The sequence below is a fragment of the Panthera onca genome, chromosome B1 (assembly GCF_046562875.1).
Source record: "Panthera onca isolate mPanOnc1 chromosome B1, mPanOnc1 haplotype 2, whole genome shotgun sequence".
Lineage (NCBI taxonomy): Eukaryota > Metazoa > Chordata > Mammalia > Carnivora > Felidae > Panthera > Panthera onca.
Window position 1 is genome coordinate 61633909 of NC_138342.1, and position 17161 is coordinate 61651069.

The following is a 17161-nucleotide window of genomic DNA, read 5'->3' on the forward strand; positions in this document are numbered from 1 at the left end:
ACGTGGGGCTCAATCTCAGGAACCGCGAGATCTTGACCTGAGCCAGGATGAAGAGCCAGATGCTTAACTGACTGAGCCACCCAGGTGCCCCTAAATAATAGTACTTTAATACAATGGGTAAAATAAAAAATACTCAGATTAATTACACCTGTTTCTTTTTCGTTTTTTTTTTTTTTTTTTTTTTTGATGTGGCTACTGGAAAAAAATCTTAATTATATATGTGATTCACATTGTATTTCTATGGGACAGGGCTAATCTATAAGAGTTTATAATTCTGACAAAGGTACAAAAGCTACCCACCACCTCCCCCAAGGCCTTTCCTGACCACAACCGGCCTTTTCTGAACACTGGTGGAGCTGGCTGTCTGTACCAGGTCTTTGTGAACTGCTTAGTGACATCATTTAGATTACGAAGGAATTCTTTTGATGCTTCAGGTACTCCAAGCAAGCTAATGAAACTTGTATCCTTCACTTTCCAGAATTTAAAATAAAAATAGACAAGTAAATAACAAGCAAACATATACACATATATGCATCAAAACAGATATCTTTGCTCTTCATCATTAAGCACGAAGCTATGCGCAATAGATAAGTATCTGACCCTGCGTATCTCCTCAAAGGGTTTAACCACATGATTTCATCTGATTCCATTCAGTCCTTACAGCAAGCCCGTGGTACAGACAGAGAAAGTATTTTAGCTCCACTTTTAGAGATGTGGAAACAAAGGGCACAGATGGGCATCAGAAGAGTCAGAATTTGAAGCTAAGTTCTAAATCACACACAGTGCTCTTCCACTGTATCACATGGTCTCCCTCAACAGGTGCTTCATAAATGTCCACAGAATGAAACCTGCAGACTCTGGTTATCTGACACTCATTCATTTCCTTTTCTTCTGCTCGGAGCCCCGTTTTCCTTCCTCTCCTGCACTGGGTGGTGATGTGGGACCCAAGCTGGACCAGTTCCATTCCCTAGGCTTCTGATCCTGAGCACAAAGCCTTAAGATGTGAAACACATCTGGGGCGCCTAGAGGGCTCAGTTGGTTAAGAATCCAACTCTTGGTTTCGGCTCAGGTCATGATCTCATAGTTTTGTGGGTTTGAGCCCCACATTGGCCTCTGTGCTGGCAGTGGGGGGGGCAGTCCCTCAAAATAAATAAACTTAAAAAAAAAGATGCAAAACACAGTAGAAAGATGGCTTCCTCTTGCTGTGGTGCACACATGATGAGCCATGCACTCCTGTGATGTGGACCTTTAAAGCTGTCCTGTCTTCCCAGCTGCTCCTTGGAATCTGTAACCCACTTTATAGCCTTCAAATAAATCTCCTTTCATTTAAATTAGCCAGAGATAGCTTGTCTGGCTTGTAACCAAAGACCTCTATATAGAAATCACAACCCAGTTCTTTGACAGAGATTCAGATAAACTAGCCCAGGACTCCCCAGCAAGTGTGGGAACCAGGTGTGGAATCCTGGTCACTTGAATCCACGTCCAGGGTTCTCCTTGACTCTACACGTAAGTTAACGCAAAGTGACTTGTTAGAGCTGGAGGAGGACACTTCAAGGCAAACCCCTGCCTGCACCAAGGTTTCTGCCTGAAGAGAGGGGCACCCCTCCCCACTGGCGAGTCCCAGAGCCTCCCTGTAGTGAGGGTGAAGGGAACAGCCTTTTCTAGGCATAGCTCTTGGTATTTGCGGCCCAGGACCCCGCGGTGGCCTCGCTGACCACTAAGGAACTAGAAATAGAAAAAGTGTCCCCAGGGTGAAAACCAACTTGCCCTCAAACTTGCCCTCAAAGAAAGCTAGGCCAAGGAGCCAAGAGCTGGGACCCAACCCAGGTGCAGAAGCCCAGGGATCAACTTTGCCAAGCTTTCTGACTAATGATGGAAACTGATAACCTTGCTAAAGGCTTTTAACGTTTTTTTCACTGAACCCAGATGTCATGAACTAGAGGCCTGAATAATTCCAAGCCTGCTTCACTTACGTTGGCTTGTGTTTACTGACTCTGGAGATGACTTTTTAAGTGTTTTCTTTATCGTTTAGCCCATAAGAACCTAGTGTTTTAAAAGGAAATCGATCGTGGAGGCTCCAATCACTTGAAGCACTATAACTTGACTTGTTTTCTCAATAAATTTCAAAAGTTCAAAGCAAGGATTACCAAACTATAAAAATACTTCATTCCCTTGGCAGGCGCCAAGGGGCCACGTCAGGTCACTCACAGCTAGCCACATGACTTCCCACAGCCACCAGTCGCCCTGAGGCATGACTGACATATGGCCTGTGTTCTAACTGAAGGAACACGGTGCCACTGGCTATCAGAAGTGGTCTCCTGCTCTGCAGAGGCCAAGGAAAGGGATGGTGGGGGTGCCTCCCTGTCAAAATAGCAACTGATGGAGGAAACCCAAAATGTTTCTCCTCCCAAGCCCCCTGTCTTCTGGCAACCACAAGGAGGCCACAGTGTGAGGAGAGGGGTTTTAATAATAATAATAAAAACAAGTCTGGTTACCCAAGTCTCCCCCACAGCTCATCAACGATAGTCAACTAGAAGCAGGGTGGTCTCCAGCTGAACAGCAGACTGAGAGCAAGAAGTGCTCGATTACTGCTCTACAGTGTCCAAGAAGACTGAAGAAACTTCCAGAAATAGAAACAAGGGTTAAAAAAAAAATGGCAAAGCAAATCTTAGACCTAGACAATTAATTAAGGAACTGTACTTGAAAGTGCCTGATACGATCCGTGGTATTTAGTGGATCTAATAAATCTTATCAATGTTGAAGGCCCCAGGACATCACAGACTCATATGATGGCTTACTATTTTTTAATCATAGTGATGATGCTAGACATTAAGCAAAGGTTGAGTTATATGCCATGAACTATTTAATCAGGCAGGAAAATACAAGATTGAATTTAGAGGTATTTCATATAAAAACATTTTTTCATTAAAACAGAGTTCTTACTTTTTTCTTTCAGTTTGTTTATTTATTTGTTTTCGAGAGGAAGAGAGACAGAGAGAGAGAGTGAGCAAGGAAGGGGCAGAGAGAGGGAAAGACAGAATCCCAAGCAGGCTCCACACTGTCCATGCTGAGCCCGAATTCACAAACTGTGAGATCATGACCTGAGCTGAGATCAAGAGTCAGACACTTAAACAACTGAGCCACCCAGGCACCCCCAGAGTTCTTACTTTATAAAACAAAAAAGTTTTTAAACCCCTGAACGATTAAACATAATCTCACCAATCACAGAAGATAAATAATAGCCCAGGATAAGGAAACCAAAAGGAATACCTTCAATAAGCTGGAAAATTAACATCTATGCAGTATCTAATTTCTTGGGAGATGTCGTATAAACTAGATACATACAATACTGTCATATAATCCTTATCTTTCACCCATTGGGTTCTTCACTCATACACCGCTCTTTGTTGAGAATTACTGTCAGCAGTGACTGAGCACATCAGGTGAAGTATGGGTAAACAGCTGACTGCCAGGCTGTGCATTCAACCTTGGCTTCCTCAGTTACTAGCTCTGTGACTTAGAACTTACTGCTTCTGTGCCTCAGTTTCCTCATCTGTAAAATGGAGATAAAAACATGCCTTCCTTAAAAGGTTGTTGGGAGCATTAAATCCACATAAACTTGTAATCTGGTTAGAATACTGCCTGGTACATACTGAGTGCTTAGGAAGCATTAGTTACTAATACCAAGTTCAAGCGGGCTTACAAGAAGCTCTTGCGATGGAGAGATGTGAAGATCTGGTTTCTGTTTGCAAAGAAATCCACGGTACAGCATGGGAGGACAAGACTGCTGTTCCAACGTTACCTCCCATGTGGAAAGTGCTCTGAAGTGGACCCGAGGCTCTAGCCAGACACCCCAAGGAGGGAAGGAGGGCACCGGAAGGGGAGTCCTGAGGTTGTCATCATGCGGGAGCTGGTTCTGGAAGGGGGAGGCTTCCCCTAGGTGGGAGAGTGGGGGGAATTCCAAATAGAGGCAGAGACAGCGAGGGCAGGCAGCACAGCATGAATGCATTGGATGTGTTTCCTACATGGAGAAGTGAGCAAAACTGTGGTCATGCGGAAGAGGACACACTACAAGAGGAGATTTAGAAAGAGCGGCCTGCAGCTCTGGGCCAGCTGAGCTGAACAGCTGTGTCACGGGAGAAGTGAATCACAGAGTGGATGTGCCTACCAAGGAAGAAAGGGCAGAGGGGAGGAAGCTGCCCAAAGGAGGGGTGCCACCGGGGTTCAGGACCACTTGCCTCCAGATGTGCCACTTTGGCATGCTGATTATTTTGCCCTGAAAACAATCAAGGCCCAAATGACTCAGGAAGAAGCTTTGACCTTTCCCTGACTGCCTAAAAGAATTTAGATAGAGAACCTGCTCCTGGAAGAGAGCTATCACCACAGATTCACACTGGAATATGAACTAGACATGACAGGGAGAAATCTGGCAAGGCCTGTTAGATCAGAGTCCTCTATTTCCCATTGTTTCTGAGTGGCCCTGCAGACATTTGTGTACCAAAAATTTACTCTTTTTCATCTTCCTGCAAATTGTTTTCCTTCCTCTTGAAGTCCCAGACTCAAAACCGATTCTCCTTAGTTCTGAATGACATATATACCTCATTTTGCCTGGCTGTCTTTGGAATCTCATGCTTACATGCACCCTCGTAGGTACATAGTTAAATTTGACTCTCCTGATAATCTTTGTCTTGTGTCAATTTAATTCTTAGACCAGCTAGAAGAACCTCGAAGGGCAGAAGAATATTTTCCATCCCCAGCAGTACTGAGCAGCTCCTGTATTTAAGTTCCTGTTACCACTGCCCTGTCAACTAAGTGAAAGATTAAAAACCTAGAGCCAAAAGCAGAATTCTGAGAAAGAGCTGGGGGTGAGCGGGGAGAACACAGTCTGCATTTGTTGGGGGCTGTGCAGAAAACAACTTCACTTCTAAAGATGGAAATGGTCCCCCATCCTTGAAGTGTTACCCCAACCCACCTGGTTCGTGCAGGCCAGTCACCCAGGACTGCCATGTGCATTTAAAACTCACAAGGACCTGGACATCAAGATAAGAAAGTGGGGAGCAGGAGGGATCATTTTCTATTTTTCTTACTTTCAAACAGTTCAAGGATTTTTTTTTTTTTAAACTAATTTATCTAAAGCAACTTGTGTTTCTATCTTGGAAAAAACAAAAAGGTGATATCAGAGAAGAGCTTGAGTCAGGTTTAGAAAAAGAGATAAGTATTTTCTTATAATGAGACAATAACCCTGGCATTTCTGAGTTTTCTATCAGCTCTTTAATATTAAAAAAAATGTATATAGCTGGTCTTGAAGATGAGTAAAGAACCAAAGGGCTAATAAGACACAATTAGAAAGTTCAAACAAAGTTCCTACCTTTGCTAAATTGTAAGGAAGGAACTGATCAGATTCCTAAGAATTTAAATGTAAAACAAGAGAAGTACAAGAAAATAGACTTGAATATCAAACCTTTGAAGGGAACAGGACTTTTTAAGCTCAGAAATGATAGCAAAGTTCAGAAAATAGATTTGACTACACATAAATTTAAAAATTAAAAAGGCACACAATAGAAAAACAGTTGCCACAAATGTGACGAAGAGTTAATATCATTATTAAAAGTGGCATGAACACACCGGAACCCAGATAGGCAGCAGACAAAAGATAAGAGCTAAGAGTGTGGAAATACAATTTGCTGGCAAACATGGGGAGAATAGTCAACCCATGTGGTAACCAAAAGATGAAATGAGAGCTCATCTACACATCCAAGACAAAGGAAATGGTTAAGTAAAGTGCTATAATATATTCCCTCTAGCTCCTGAAGATTACCATCATTAAAATGTTTTGTGTAAAGACTGAACCCAACATGGTGAGTTAACAAATGCTTGACTGTTCTACTCTAAGGAAACCCTGTTAAATCAGATTGATTTAGGAGCTTGTTTTGCAGAAGTTGACTCATTACCAATAAGAGTAGCTGAGATTGGAGGAAATGGGGAAGAATTCTTGTGGTTGGGCCAAAGGGATCAGGAATGAACGAAAGTAACCTCTGTGATGGCACACCCCAAGATCTCCCCTCCACACACTTACCATGCTTCCTCTGCCATTTAGTGAACATGTATCCCAATGAGGAGACACGATTCCTGAATGTGCACACATGCTCCAAAAGGAAGAAAGACACCTCCCTTCACCCTATTTCCAACCAGCATATTCTATTCAAGTATATACCCCATGACGTTCTGACCCCTTATCCTTAAATACATGCAACCACAACCCTTTGGGGAGGGGGATTTGAGACCTGCCCTCCCCTTGACTCTTCATTTGGATGCCTCTCCGATAAACCCTTTCCTTGCTGCACATTCCAAGTATCAGTGACTGGCTTTCCTGCATGTTGGGCATATGGACTTGGGTTGACTTACAAGACAAAGACATAATATGGGGAAATACCTATAAGGTAATATTAAGTGAGTAGAATGTACATATTATGTATATGTTGATGCATATCATACATAGGTATATAGAATTTGACAACCATGTAAAAGTAAAACTCACCCATGGAAAAATGGCTGAGAAGATACCCAGTAACATAGAAGCACTGGTTATCTCTGAGATAGTGAAAACATGGATGGTAGCAGTTTGTCTTACTTTACTTCATTTTCAAGTTTATCTTTACTGCTTATATATGTTATTTTTATAATAATGTGAAACCAAATAAAGGTAACCTAATTTAAAATAAAGTCGGGGGGCGCCTGGGTGGCTCAGTCGGTTAAGCATCCGACTTCAGCTCAGGTCACGATCTCACGGTCCGTGAGTTCGAGCCCCGCGTCGGGCTCTGGGCTGATGGCTCAGAGCCTGGAGCCTTCTTCCGATTCTGTGTCTCCCTCTTTCTCTGCCCCTCCCCCATTCATGCTCTGTCTCTCTCTGTCTCAAAAATAAATAAACGTTAAAAAAAAAAATTTAAAAAAAAATAATAAAATAAAATAAAGTCGGGAGTCCAGAAGAGGGAGCTCACACACCCTACCAACCTGCCCTCGGTAGCAGACGGAAACCAAAAATATTTCTTGTCCAGCAATGAGCTGGGCCAGTAAGAAAATACAAGTCAGCAATAAGAAACCATCATGACCTTGAACTCTCATTTTCCCTCCAACGGACGTCCTTTCAAAACAGCCCCTCCCAATTCCTACTTTTCTCTATAAAGTAACTTTCCTCTGTTTTGAACTCAAGACTTGCCTATGGTTTGCTATAGCTTGCATGTCCTGAACTGCAATTCCTCTGCTATTCCTGAATAAACCCATTTTATAACTGGTTGTTTTACTTTTAGGGTCAACAATATAAAATACAGATTATGCTTTTAAAGGCAATGCTGCATATGATATTGTATAGGTTGATTATTTTATAATCCAGTACTACTTAATGGTCAAGGAATAACTAAAAACAAAACAACACTTATGAGATATTTATCCCTAATGTCTCTTCCTTTACTATTAAAGCAATAATATGAGCCTAAAAAAGAAATTAATCCAAACCACAAAACCAAGAAACTCAAATAGGAGATATTTAGTGGGATATTGTAAATTTAGCAAGTATGTCTTAGAAATATGAAAGTTCATTGAAAGAGCCTTTGGACAAGTTAATTTTTCTTTTTAATTTTCGATGTGCTCATTAGTAGGCAAAAAAGAAAAATAAACCTGACAAAATGAAAAGAATCTCAAAAAGGCTGCAGAAGGCAATGAATATCATACACTGGATACACATTTTAGGCAAATATGTCGGTAAGCAACAGAACCATGAGGCAGATTAGCTCCTTGCTAACAGGTCTGTTTCAGGGCTGCTCAACCCACGCTTTATACCCATGTAGATAATGCACTACATTCCTTAAACCAGACTGACTGGTTTTTATCTACTTCGCAGAACTGCCATCATCTTTTTCCAAAATCATGAATATTCTCGAGTCACCCATAAGTGAACCTCTGGGGAAACGTGCCGCTGTGAACTGTATGTCAAATTACTCAGGGCCTCCACAGCTCAGTGTGGCCTTGCCCTCATCCTCTTCTGGGACATTTCCCACCACCAAGACCATTCCGCACTCACCTGCAGGACTGGAGGCCAGTGCGCCTTCCCCTTCCTTCCCCTTCCTGCCCCAGGCCCCTTCGCACACAATCAAGGCAGGTGACTCAGTTGGGAGGGAACCCATGGAACTATCAAGCACTGGGGCAGGAGTTACTGGAGTATTCGATCTTTCTTGTGTAAACAATAGCATAATTAAATCACAAGTGATAGAAATCAGATCCATTAGATGACTACAAAAGGCTCACTAGAAGAGCCGTAAGTGCCATGTAAAAAGCCACGTTTTTCTGCAAACTCCAGTTTACGACCCACTCAACCCTGAGAAGGACGCCCAGCAGTTTGCACGGCACATGCGAGCATCTGTTCCTAAACCAAGCCATTCATTTCCAAGACCCTGTTCCTCTTTCTTGAACCTATCCTTGCCTCCTGGGCTTCCATGATTAAGTCCTGTGGTCCCAGCTGAGCTACCTGCATTCTGTGGATTTGAACAATTTCTCCTCTTGCATCCTAAGGATTTAAGCCATGGCTGAGGATGTTCCATTCCCTTGTTTCACAAATATTCACCAGGCACGGGATTTTCTGAGATGAAAGACTTGGTTTCTGCCCCTCCTGGAGCTTTCAGTACATTGGGAAGAAAGACAAATATGTAACCAATTGTTAAAATGCATTTAGTCACTTTGTAACAGACACATATACCAGGGAGAGCTCATCCATAGTCTCAGGAAGCAGCACCAAAGAGCTGAGAGAAATGGTAGGGAATTCATTCTTGACTGAGGGAACTGCACATAATGGCACAGCAGTGTGTCTGGGCACTTACAAACAACTGGAATATAGTTAGAACTGTGCTGTCCAATATGGTAGCCTCCAGCCACATGTGGCTGTTACACACTCAAAACGTGGCTAGTCCAAGATTAGATGTGCTATACATTACAAAGACTTAACATGGGGGGAAAGAAAAGAATATAAATGATCTCATTAATAATTCTGGATATTGATTACATGTTGAAATGACACTGTTTGGGATCGCATTGGGGTAAATGAAATATTAAAATTAATTTCACCCTTTTAAATTGTGACTGCTAGAAAATTTTCTATTACCTATGTGGCCTATAGTAAATTTCTGCTGGACAGCTCTGGTTAGAAAATCGGAGGTTGAGAGTGCCCAAACATTAAGTTAAAATTTAAACACAACAAAGAAGCTAGACATATACAAGGAGCCAGATTCCTCAGGCCTGATACCTCATACAAGAAGAGTCACTAGGACCCTGACTGAGTAGGGAAGGGAAGGGAATGCCAGGCTTTCCTTTGGGAAATCACCTCGGCAGTGGAATGGAAGAGCAACCAGGGCAGGGAGAAAAACCAGAGGAAGGCAAACTCAGGGGCAAATATGAAACAATCAATGAGTGACCAACCTGCCTTCCAAACTACTGGATCTGCTCTCAGGGTTCTTGATCTTCCCTGTGGCGGTCTGGTAAAGTCTATCGACCCTTTCTCAGATAAATGTTTTTACATACGGAGAACAAAATTCTCGGGATCACAAAGGAAACCAATTGCTGAAAATACAGGTATCATTTAAAAAATCTGTGATATGGTAACATACCATGCTTCTTTATTGATACTTTAAATAAGATGCAGCAGCAAGTCTAACAATTACTGTAATTTTGAAGTATTTATGAAAATGAACGGTATCTTGAGCAACAGCTATCATGAGACGCAACAATATCTGTGTTTCCATTCCTGATGAAGCCATGGGTACTGCTTATGCCACTGTGGTTTGTCGCCTACATTTATACTCAAAGGAAATTCTAAATTTTAGTGAGGGGTTAGTGAAAATAAATTATAATTTTTTTCCTACCCAAGTCACAGACCACTTTGAATTCTATCCATGGACCCCTTAGGAATCTGTGGATCCTGGGTTACGAACCCCCCTATAAGATGTTCCTGAGCTTTTCTCACGAGTAATTCTTGGTCCCTCTAAAATGGGAACATGGGGGTGCCTGGGTGGTTCAGTGGGTTAAGCGTCCAACTCTTGGCTTCGGCTCAGGTCATGATCTCACAGTTCGTGAGTTCAAGCCCCTGACCAGGCTCTGCGCTGTGACAGCACAGAGCCTGCTTGGGATTCAATCTCTCTCTCTCTCTCTCTCTCTCTCTCAAAATAAATAACCTTAAAAAAAATAAAATGGGAACATGGAGGGAGTATGGTAACAATCAGAGACTGTTTTACTTCTAGGATTTATTTGTCCCCATGACCACACTTACAACAGCATATTAAGCTAGCAGACACAAGGCCCAGAAGACATTTTAATGGAGTACTGGGTTTCTTTGGGTGCAGTGTGATGAGAATGCATGTCTTTTTCTCAGATGAGGATAATGAGCATAGGAACAGGTCCAGGAGACCCAGAGGGAAAATCGTTAGGATTTTCTTTAGTTCTCAGGTGAGTTCATTCTTACATGGAGGCAGTTTCCCCCGACCTGAAAAAAATTGGTGAAAAAATAAAAAAGCAAAAAGACAAATACTGAATGGTTCCATTCATATGAGGCATCTAAGGCAGTGAAATTCATAGAAACAAAGTTGAATGGTGGTTCCTAGGGATTGGGACACAGAGGGAGGGGAGTTATTTAAAGGGTACAGAGTTCCAGTTTTGCAAGACGAAAAGTTCGAGAGATTTGTTGCACAACAGTGTAAAAATATACGCAACACTACTGAACTGCACACTTATGATGCATTTCTATTATTTTCTTTTAATCACAATAAAAAATGGTGAAAATTGCAAAACGATAAAACAGATAAACAGGACACTCAGATCCTATCTCTAGTACAGCTTCCAATTATCCCCAGGCAGGACAGCCTGAAACACGACCTGCTCTACCCAGTAAACCGTTTCTTTAGGTATTAAACCCATACAAAAAAATTTTTAAAGTGAAGACCCAAGTATTTATTTAAGATTTCTCTTTAAAAATTTTATTTATTTAATTAATTAATTAATTTATTTATTTATTTAAAAGAGAGATAGAGCATGCACGTGTGAGAGGGGGAGAGGGGGAGAGGGGGAGAGGGGCAGAGGGAGAGGGAGACAGAGAAATTTAAGCACACTCCACACTCCGTGCAGAAACCAACTCAGGGCTTGATCTCATGACCATGAATGAGATCACGACCGGAGCCCAAGTCAAGAGTCAGATGCTTAACCTATGGAACCACCCAGGTGCCCACCCTCCCTTTTTTTCTTAACTTAAAATTCCTTTATATGACAACAGAGTTCATCGTTACAAATCAGGATATTGATTTATACAGACTAAGACAATCCGCAAAGACTAATAATCATATCAAACACTTACTTAGCACTAATTATGTGCTAGGCATTAATCTAAGCACTTTAACAATACTGACTCATTGGCTCATTTAACCCTGATAACAATCCTGTGGTGGATGTCCTATTTTTATCTCCAGATGAGGAACCGAGGTGCAAAACACTAGTAAGTAAGTGGCTGCTGTGAGTCAAAACAGGCATTCGACTCCAGAGCTAGACCATGAGCACCTGAGGCAGGGACCAAGATTTTTATCTCTGAATTCTTGCACAGGGAGTAGCACTGATTCATAATATAAATTAGTCATCAACCATTTATTGAGCAATAGATTACAACAGAATTTTGAGGCATTTTTTGTTTTTTACCATTTAGCAGTTCTACACACAAAAAAAGATCTTGCTATCTGCTGCCTCTGTTATTTTAAAAATTTATTATTATTATTTTTTTAGTAATTTCTACACCCAACATGCAGCTCTAACTCATAACCCCGAGATCAAGAGTCACATGCCCCACTTACTGAGCCAGCCAGGCACCCCCCTCTACTATTTTTTCTTAAATGTGGTAAGGAGAAACTTTGTTGGAAAGATTATTGAGGGGGGCGGGGACGTGGGGGAGAGGGGTATTGCAACAATAGGGAAAATGCTCTAACCCTAAGATCCCAGAGTACTTCCCCCTATGAACCTTCTAAAATATGATTAAAGTAGTTCTCCTACTTCCCCAGTGTTTGGAGCTCATGGTCACTGCCAAAGACTCTAACCCACCCTGACAGTTGGTTATCTCATACCCAGGACCAGTGGGGAAAGGAATGAATAAGAGACAGAAAGGCCTGTCTACAGACCAACCACGAGTTCTAGAACCTGGTCTAAAATGGTACGTGGGGGAGGGAGACAGACAAAGGCCTTAAAAGTCATCAAAGAGAATCAAGGGACAACCTTAAAAGGGTTGGGGATAGGGAATAGCTCTTCATGGCTCAATAACCACTTTCTGCCAGCTCAGGAGGAAGCATCTGCATTTCTAAACTAACAGGCTGAGAGTGGCCCTAGTCCATAAAGTCACTCTCTACTGAGGTGTCATAGTCATGTGCCAAATATCAGCAACATTCAGACAAATTTAACCAAAACCTGCACTCCCCACCCAGCACACAGAGGAGGCTCGTGGGAAGAGATGTGGACCCAGGCCACAGTGGAGCCACTCCATATTTCTGGTTGGTATGGCAGGGATGTGGTCAGGACTCACCTGTAGGTATATGGCCCCACTTCTTCTAACCGGGGAGTCTCCCCTCTGAGGATCTCCTCTGGATTGGTGACATTGAAGAAATAGAACTGGGCATACACAGGCAGAGGGGGCTTCTTCCAGGAATCAAAGGTCTCGGAACCATTCCTTAATACAATATTCTGGGGAAGAAAACCAAAAGGAGATTGTGTGAGGCAGTTGGCTTTGAACATAGAGGCAGAGAGAGGGTCACTCCCTGCTCTGACCTCCTGGCTCACTTATTTTCATAGGCATTCAACTGTAGTCCCTTAGAAGGAGGGCCATGTCTTAGGTCAATATGAAGCCCACAGCCCTATGAAGCCATTAAAGGTCTTCAATAAATATTTGGGGCAAAGGAAAGGTGGTAGCCATAGCTCATAGGTAGAAATGGTGTTAGCAAAACCAAGGTCATAGGTTGAGTACCCAAAAGTCCTACTGACTTTATTATGAAGATTCCACTGACTATACACTGCTGTGGAAGGTAGCTTGCCCATATGGTACAACAAGGCAATAGGACCAAGAAGGCTGGATTTGGTTCTTTCAGGTGATGTAGAACTGTACCCATCCTTACCACCTCCACCAGTAGGGGCTTTATGTGAATTTTCTCATTCAATCCCTAGCAAACCCCTGTTTTAAAGATTACGAAGCTGAGCTTTACTGATGTTAACTGCTTAGAGTTTCTTATCTACAATCCTTCCTGCACTTCCCACCCTTACCATGTGTTATGGGCCCCCTCCCAAATTCATATATTGAAATCCTAATGCTTAGTATCTCAGAATGTGACTGCATTTGGAAATAGAGTCTTTAAAGAGAAATTTCAGGTTAAATGGGGTCATGAGGGTGGGCTGTAATCAATATAACTGATGTCCTTATAAGAAGAAGAGATTAGGACTAAATACAAAGGAGAGACCATGTGGAGATACAGGAAGAAGACAACACCTACAAGTCAAGGAGAGAGGCCTCCAAAGAGTCAACCTTACTGATGCCTTCATCTCAGACTTCTAGCACCCAGAACTGGGAGACAATGAACTTGTGCTGTTCAAGTCACCCAGTCTGTGGTATCTGTTACAGAAACCCTAGCAACCTAATAAACCTTGGCTCCCTATGGGAGGAGTATTCTTCTTCACCCTATTGACTTCAGGCTTGGCCAAGTGACTTGATTTGACCAATGAAATGTGGGTGGGATGGGAATACCCAAATTTTGAGCTAGGGCCTTAAAAAGCATGGCAAGTTTCCACTAACCACCCTTTGCCAAGAGAAAAGCATGCTTCAGGTAGTTGTGGATCCTTCACCTAAAATGGTGATGTGTTGACCAGACATGAAACCTGGAGTCCAGCCCAGTTCAGCTGGGCCAGCCAACCTCAAACTACAGCCATGGGGCACACCAAGAGTGTGAAATAAATGTCACTGTTACAAGACACTGAGATTTGAAAATTATCTGTTATGGAGCACTGCAACAGAAGCCTGATTAATACGGCGGCCAAGGTTAAGAGACAGAAACCTACTGATAGTAGGTTGAGGTCCTAACAGTCCTCAACTTGTTAATGGAGGAAAATCAGCATTTTTTACAGTAAAAATTATTGAAGTACACAAGAAATATAAAGGGACAGACTGAGAATAAACAACCTGAAATATGAACAGTCATTAACTCTTGAATGTTGGGAATCTGGATCACTGTTATTTTCTCCTTGATGAATTTTGGTATTTTCCAAATTTTTTATAACCACTAAGAAATTGATACTGAAAACAATTTTTAAAGAAGATCAAAAGAGGAAAATGAGATCAAATGACACAGACAATGCAAGGCCAGCAGTGAAACAATAAGACTAGACTGCAAGAGAAGCATTCTCTGAGGTCACCTCTGAGGCTGAGTGAGGCTTTGAGTGACAACAGACAAAGGGACTGGCTTCAAAACATGTTAGATACCACATGCTAAAATGTACTGTGACACAGCACACAAAAGAATGTCAATTTTAGTTTTTTATTTTATTTTTAAAATTTTTATTATTTAAAAGAAAAAATTTAATGTTCATTTATTTTTGAGAGAGACAGAGACAGAGCATGAGCGGGGGAGGGGCAGAGAGAGAGGGAGACACAGAATCGGAAGCAGGCTCCGGGCTCTGAGCTGTCAGCACAGAGCCTGATGCGGAGCTGAACCCACAAACCGCGAGATCATGACCTGAGCCGAAGTCTAACCCTTAACCGACTGAGCCACCCAGGCACCCCCAGAATGACAAATTTTATTAGTCCAGGCCACAATTTAATAGAAGGAATGTTGCAAGGAAACTTAGTTATATTGCTCTATTATAAATAGAAAATATCTTGTGGTGCTTGGGTGGCTCAGTCGGTTCACTGTCCAATTCTTGGTATCAGCTCAGGTCATGATCTCATGGTGTGTGAGTTGGAGCCCTGCATTGGGCTCTACACGGACAGTGCAGAGCCTGCTTGGGATTCTCTCTCTTCTCTCTCTCTGTCCCTCCCCTGCTCCTGGTCTCTCCCTCTCAAAAAAAAAAAAAAAAAAAAAAAAAAAAAAAAAAAAAAATCTCAAGAATCTCTGCAGGACAAAACAAAGTGGCTCTAGGATAAATGAATGCAGAAAACCTAAGCTCATCAAAGCAAAGCTGGTGATATGGAGGGCTGAAAGTAAATGTACATCCATGAGTTGGCCATGCCATGGAACTGGAGATTATTGGTGGTTTGGCATCCATTGAAAATGTCTAATCATCAGATTTCTACTCAAACAACACATTATTGAAATATTTTTGGCCTTTACTACCAGTACTGATTTGCTGAGAAGAGATCAGCTTCATGAGACAGAAAAATTTAAAGACAAACCATGAAACTCCTATCCTCCAACTTCCCGGATTCAGCTCGGACTCTCCTTGGAGAAGCCCTCACCACCTGCCCTGCATGCACTGATCTTCCTCTGCCCGGCACCTGAGCAGCTGAATCAGTCACTTCAGGCAATTTTTTAAAACGCTTGTGGTCTTTTATCTTATCTCCTAAACCGGAGTCCTAGTTATCTGAAGAGTCAGGCTCAGAGAGCGAGAGAACACCAGAACTGAAAAGGGTGCTGAGGTCGAGAAGGGGTGACATGGGGGATCTGGAAGGGTAAGGGAGTGTGCGGAAGCTCATTCAGCTCCTTAATGTCAGAGCTAGGTCTGGAATCCTGGGTGGCTCTTCTCTACCTTCCAACCCTACTTCTGCGTATAACATTAAAAAAAAACAAAAATAAAAAAACAACAGGTATAAATATACTACCCATTTTAGTTATACAAGATATACGGTAGAGTTTCTCCACCATAAAGTACACATATAGCTTCCAGAAACAGCTTAGTAACATGAATTTAACCTACCCAAAACTAATATGTTAACTACAAGAAATCTAACATACAATTTATTTCTCTTCTAGAGAATAGATATTTTTTAAGTTCTCTGACTTCATTAAATAAGGACCTCTTTTTCTTGCCCATAAATTTCCAGAATAGGGCAAGGCAATAATGTCCTCTCCTCTGTGAATTCCTTGAGTAATCCCCCTTTAACTGGATGGATCATCTCTTCCTTTGAACCCCAAAACACATTACATAGGAATTTCATAGGAAAAAAGGGGCCAGGTCAGAAAACATCTTGTAAAAATTGAAGTTAACAGGAATCAACATGAAGCAGGCCATATCAGCAAGCAAAAATGGGAAGGGAAGTGTGTCTATTCAATATGGTCATGTACGAAGTTAACTGTTAGCTTTTTAAAATAGAAGGTGTTAACCTACAAAAATGGGTCCTTTTTTCCCCCTTTAGTCTTCCCCACAGTGTCTAGAACAGTGCAGTTCTTGAAGAAACATTAGTTCAATCAACAAAATATAGTTCTAGAAAACTTAGACACCAGCTTCCATCATCTTTACTTATAAAAGGCTAGGTGAGAAGAACTTGCTAGGAGGCAATCAGAGGGGTGCAGAAGGGGTGGAGAGGGGTGCAGAGGGGTACCAGGAGGCAATTGCCCGCATTTGACAAGTGGTCAAATGCAAAGTCACAAGTGTTACAAGTGCCAAGCCTCGTAACAGCAGCTCTCTAGCTACAAATCCAAAGAGCCTTTAAAGTATACCAGAGGAAGTGGTTGTCACATTCAGATACCAGAAAGCAATAGTGTTGTTAGAATCACATAATCATGAGAGATCTAATCCCTATCAGTTTGTGTACCTTCTCAGTAATCCAGTACCCTAAAGAGCTAAGTACAGCCAGTTCCTTTTGTGGGTGGAAAGAAAAAAAATCTGTGTCCTTCCATGACCCCCCTTTCCTAAAACCTGTTTAAACCAGTGCTATACCCACGGTGGTGCTTGGAAAGGATAGAACTATGAATGCAAGTCCTCAAAACACTACGTATGTGCTAGGCATGGTCAGAGATATCCATCAACACAGATATGGTTTCTGCATGCCAGGAGCTTGGCCTCCACTTAGGGGAGTATTGACACACACATGCAACTTAACCGACAGCATAAAGTAGCACGTGATACATGGCCAGTGACTATACCGGACAACAGTCTCGCGAGTGGTCAC

The 17161-nt window shown here is 42.1% G+C and overlaps 1 protein-coding gene across 1 annotated transcript in view; it reads right to left on the reverse strand.

The window, feature by feature from the left end:
- Positions 1 to 17161, reverse strand: part of SCARB2 (scavenger receptor class B member 2) — a 76331-nt gene that overhangs the window by 41170 nt on the left and 18000 nt on the right. The window contains exon 2 of the mRNA XM_060654834.3: positions 12596 to 12753. Within this exon, the coding sequence (XP_060510817.1) occupies positions 12596 to 12753 (158 nt within the window). The remainder of the gene's footprint in view (positions 1 to 12595; positions 12754 to 17161) is intronic.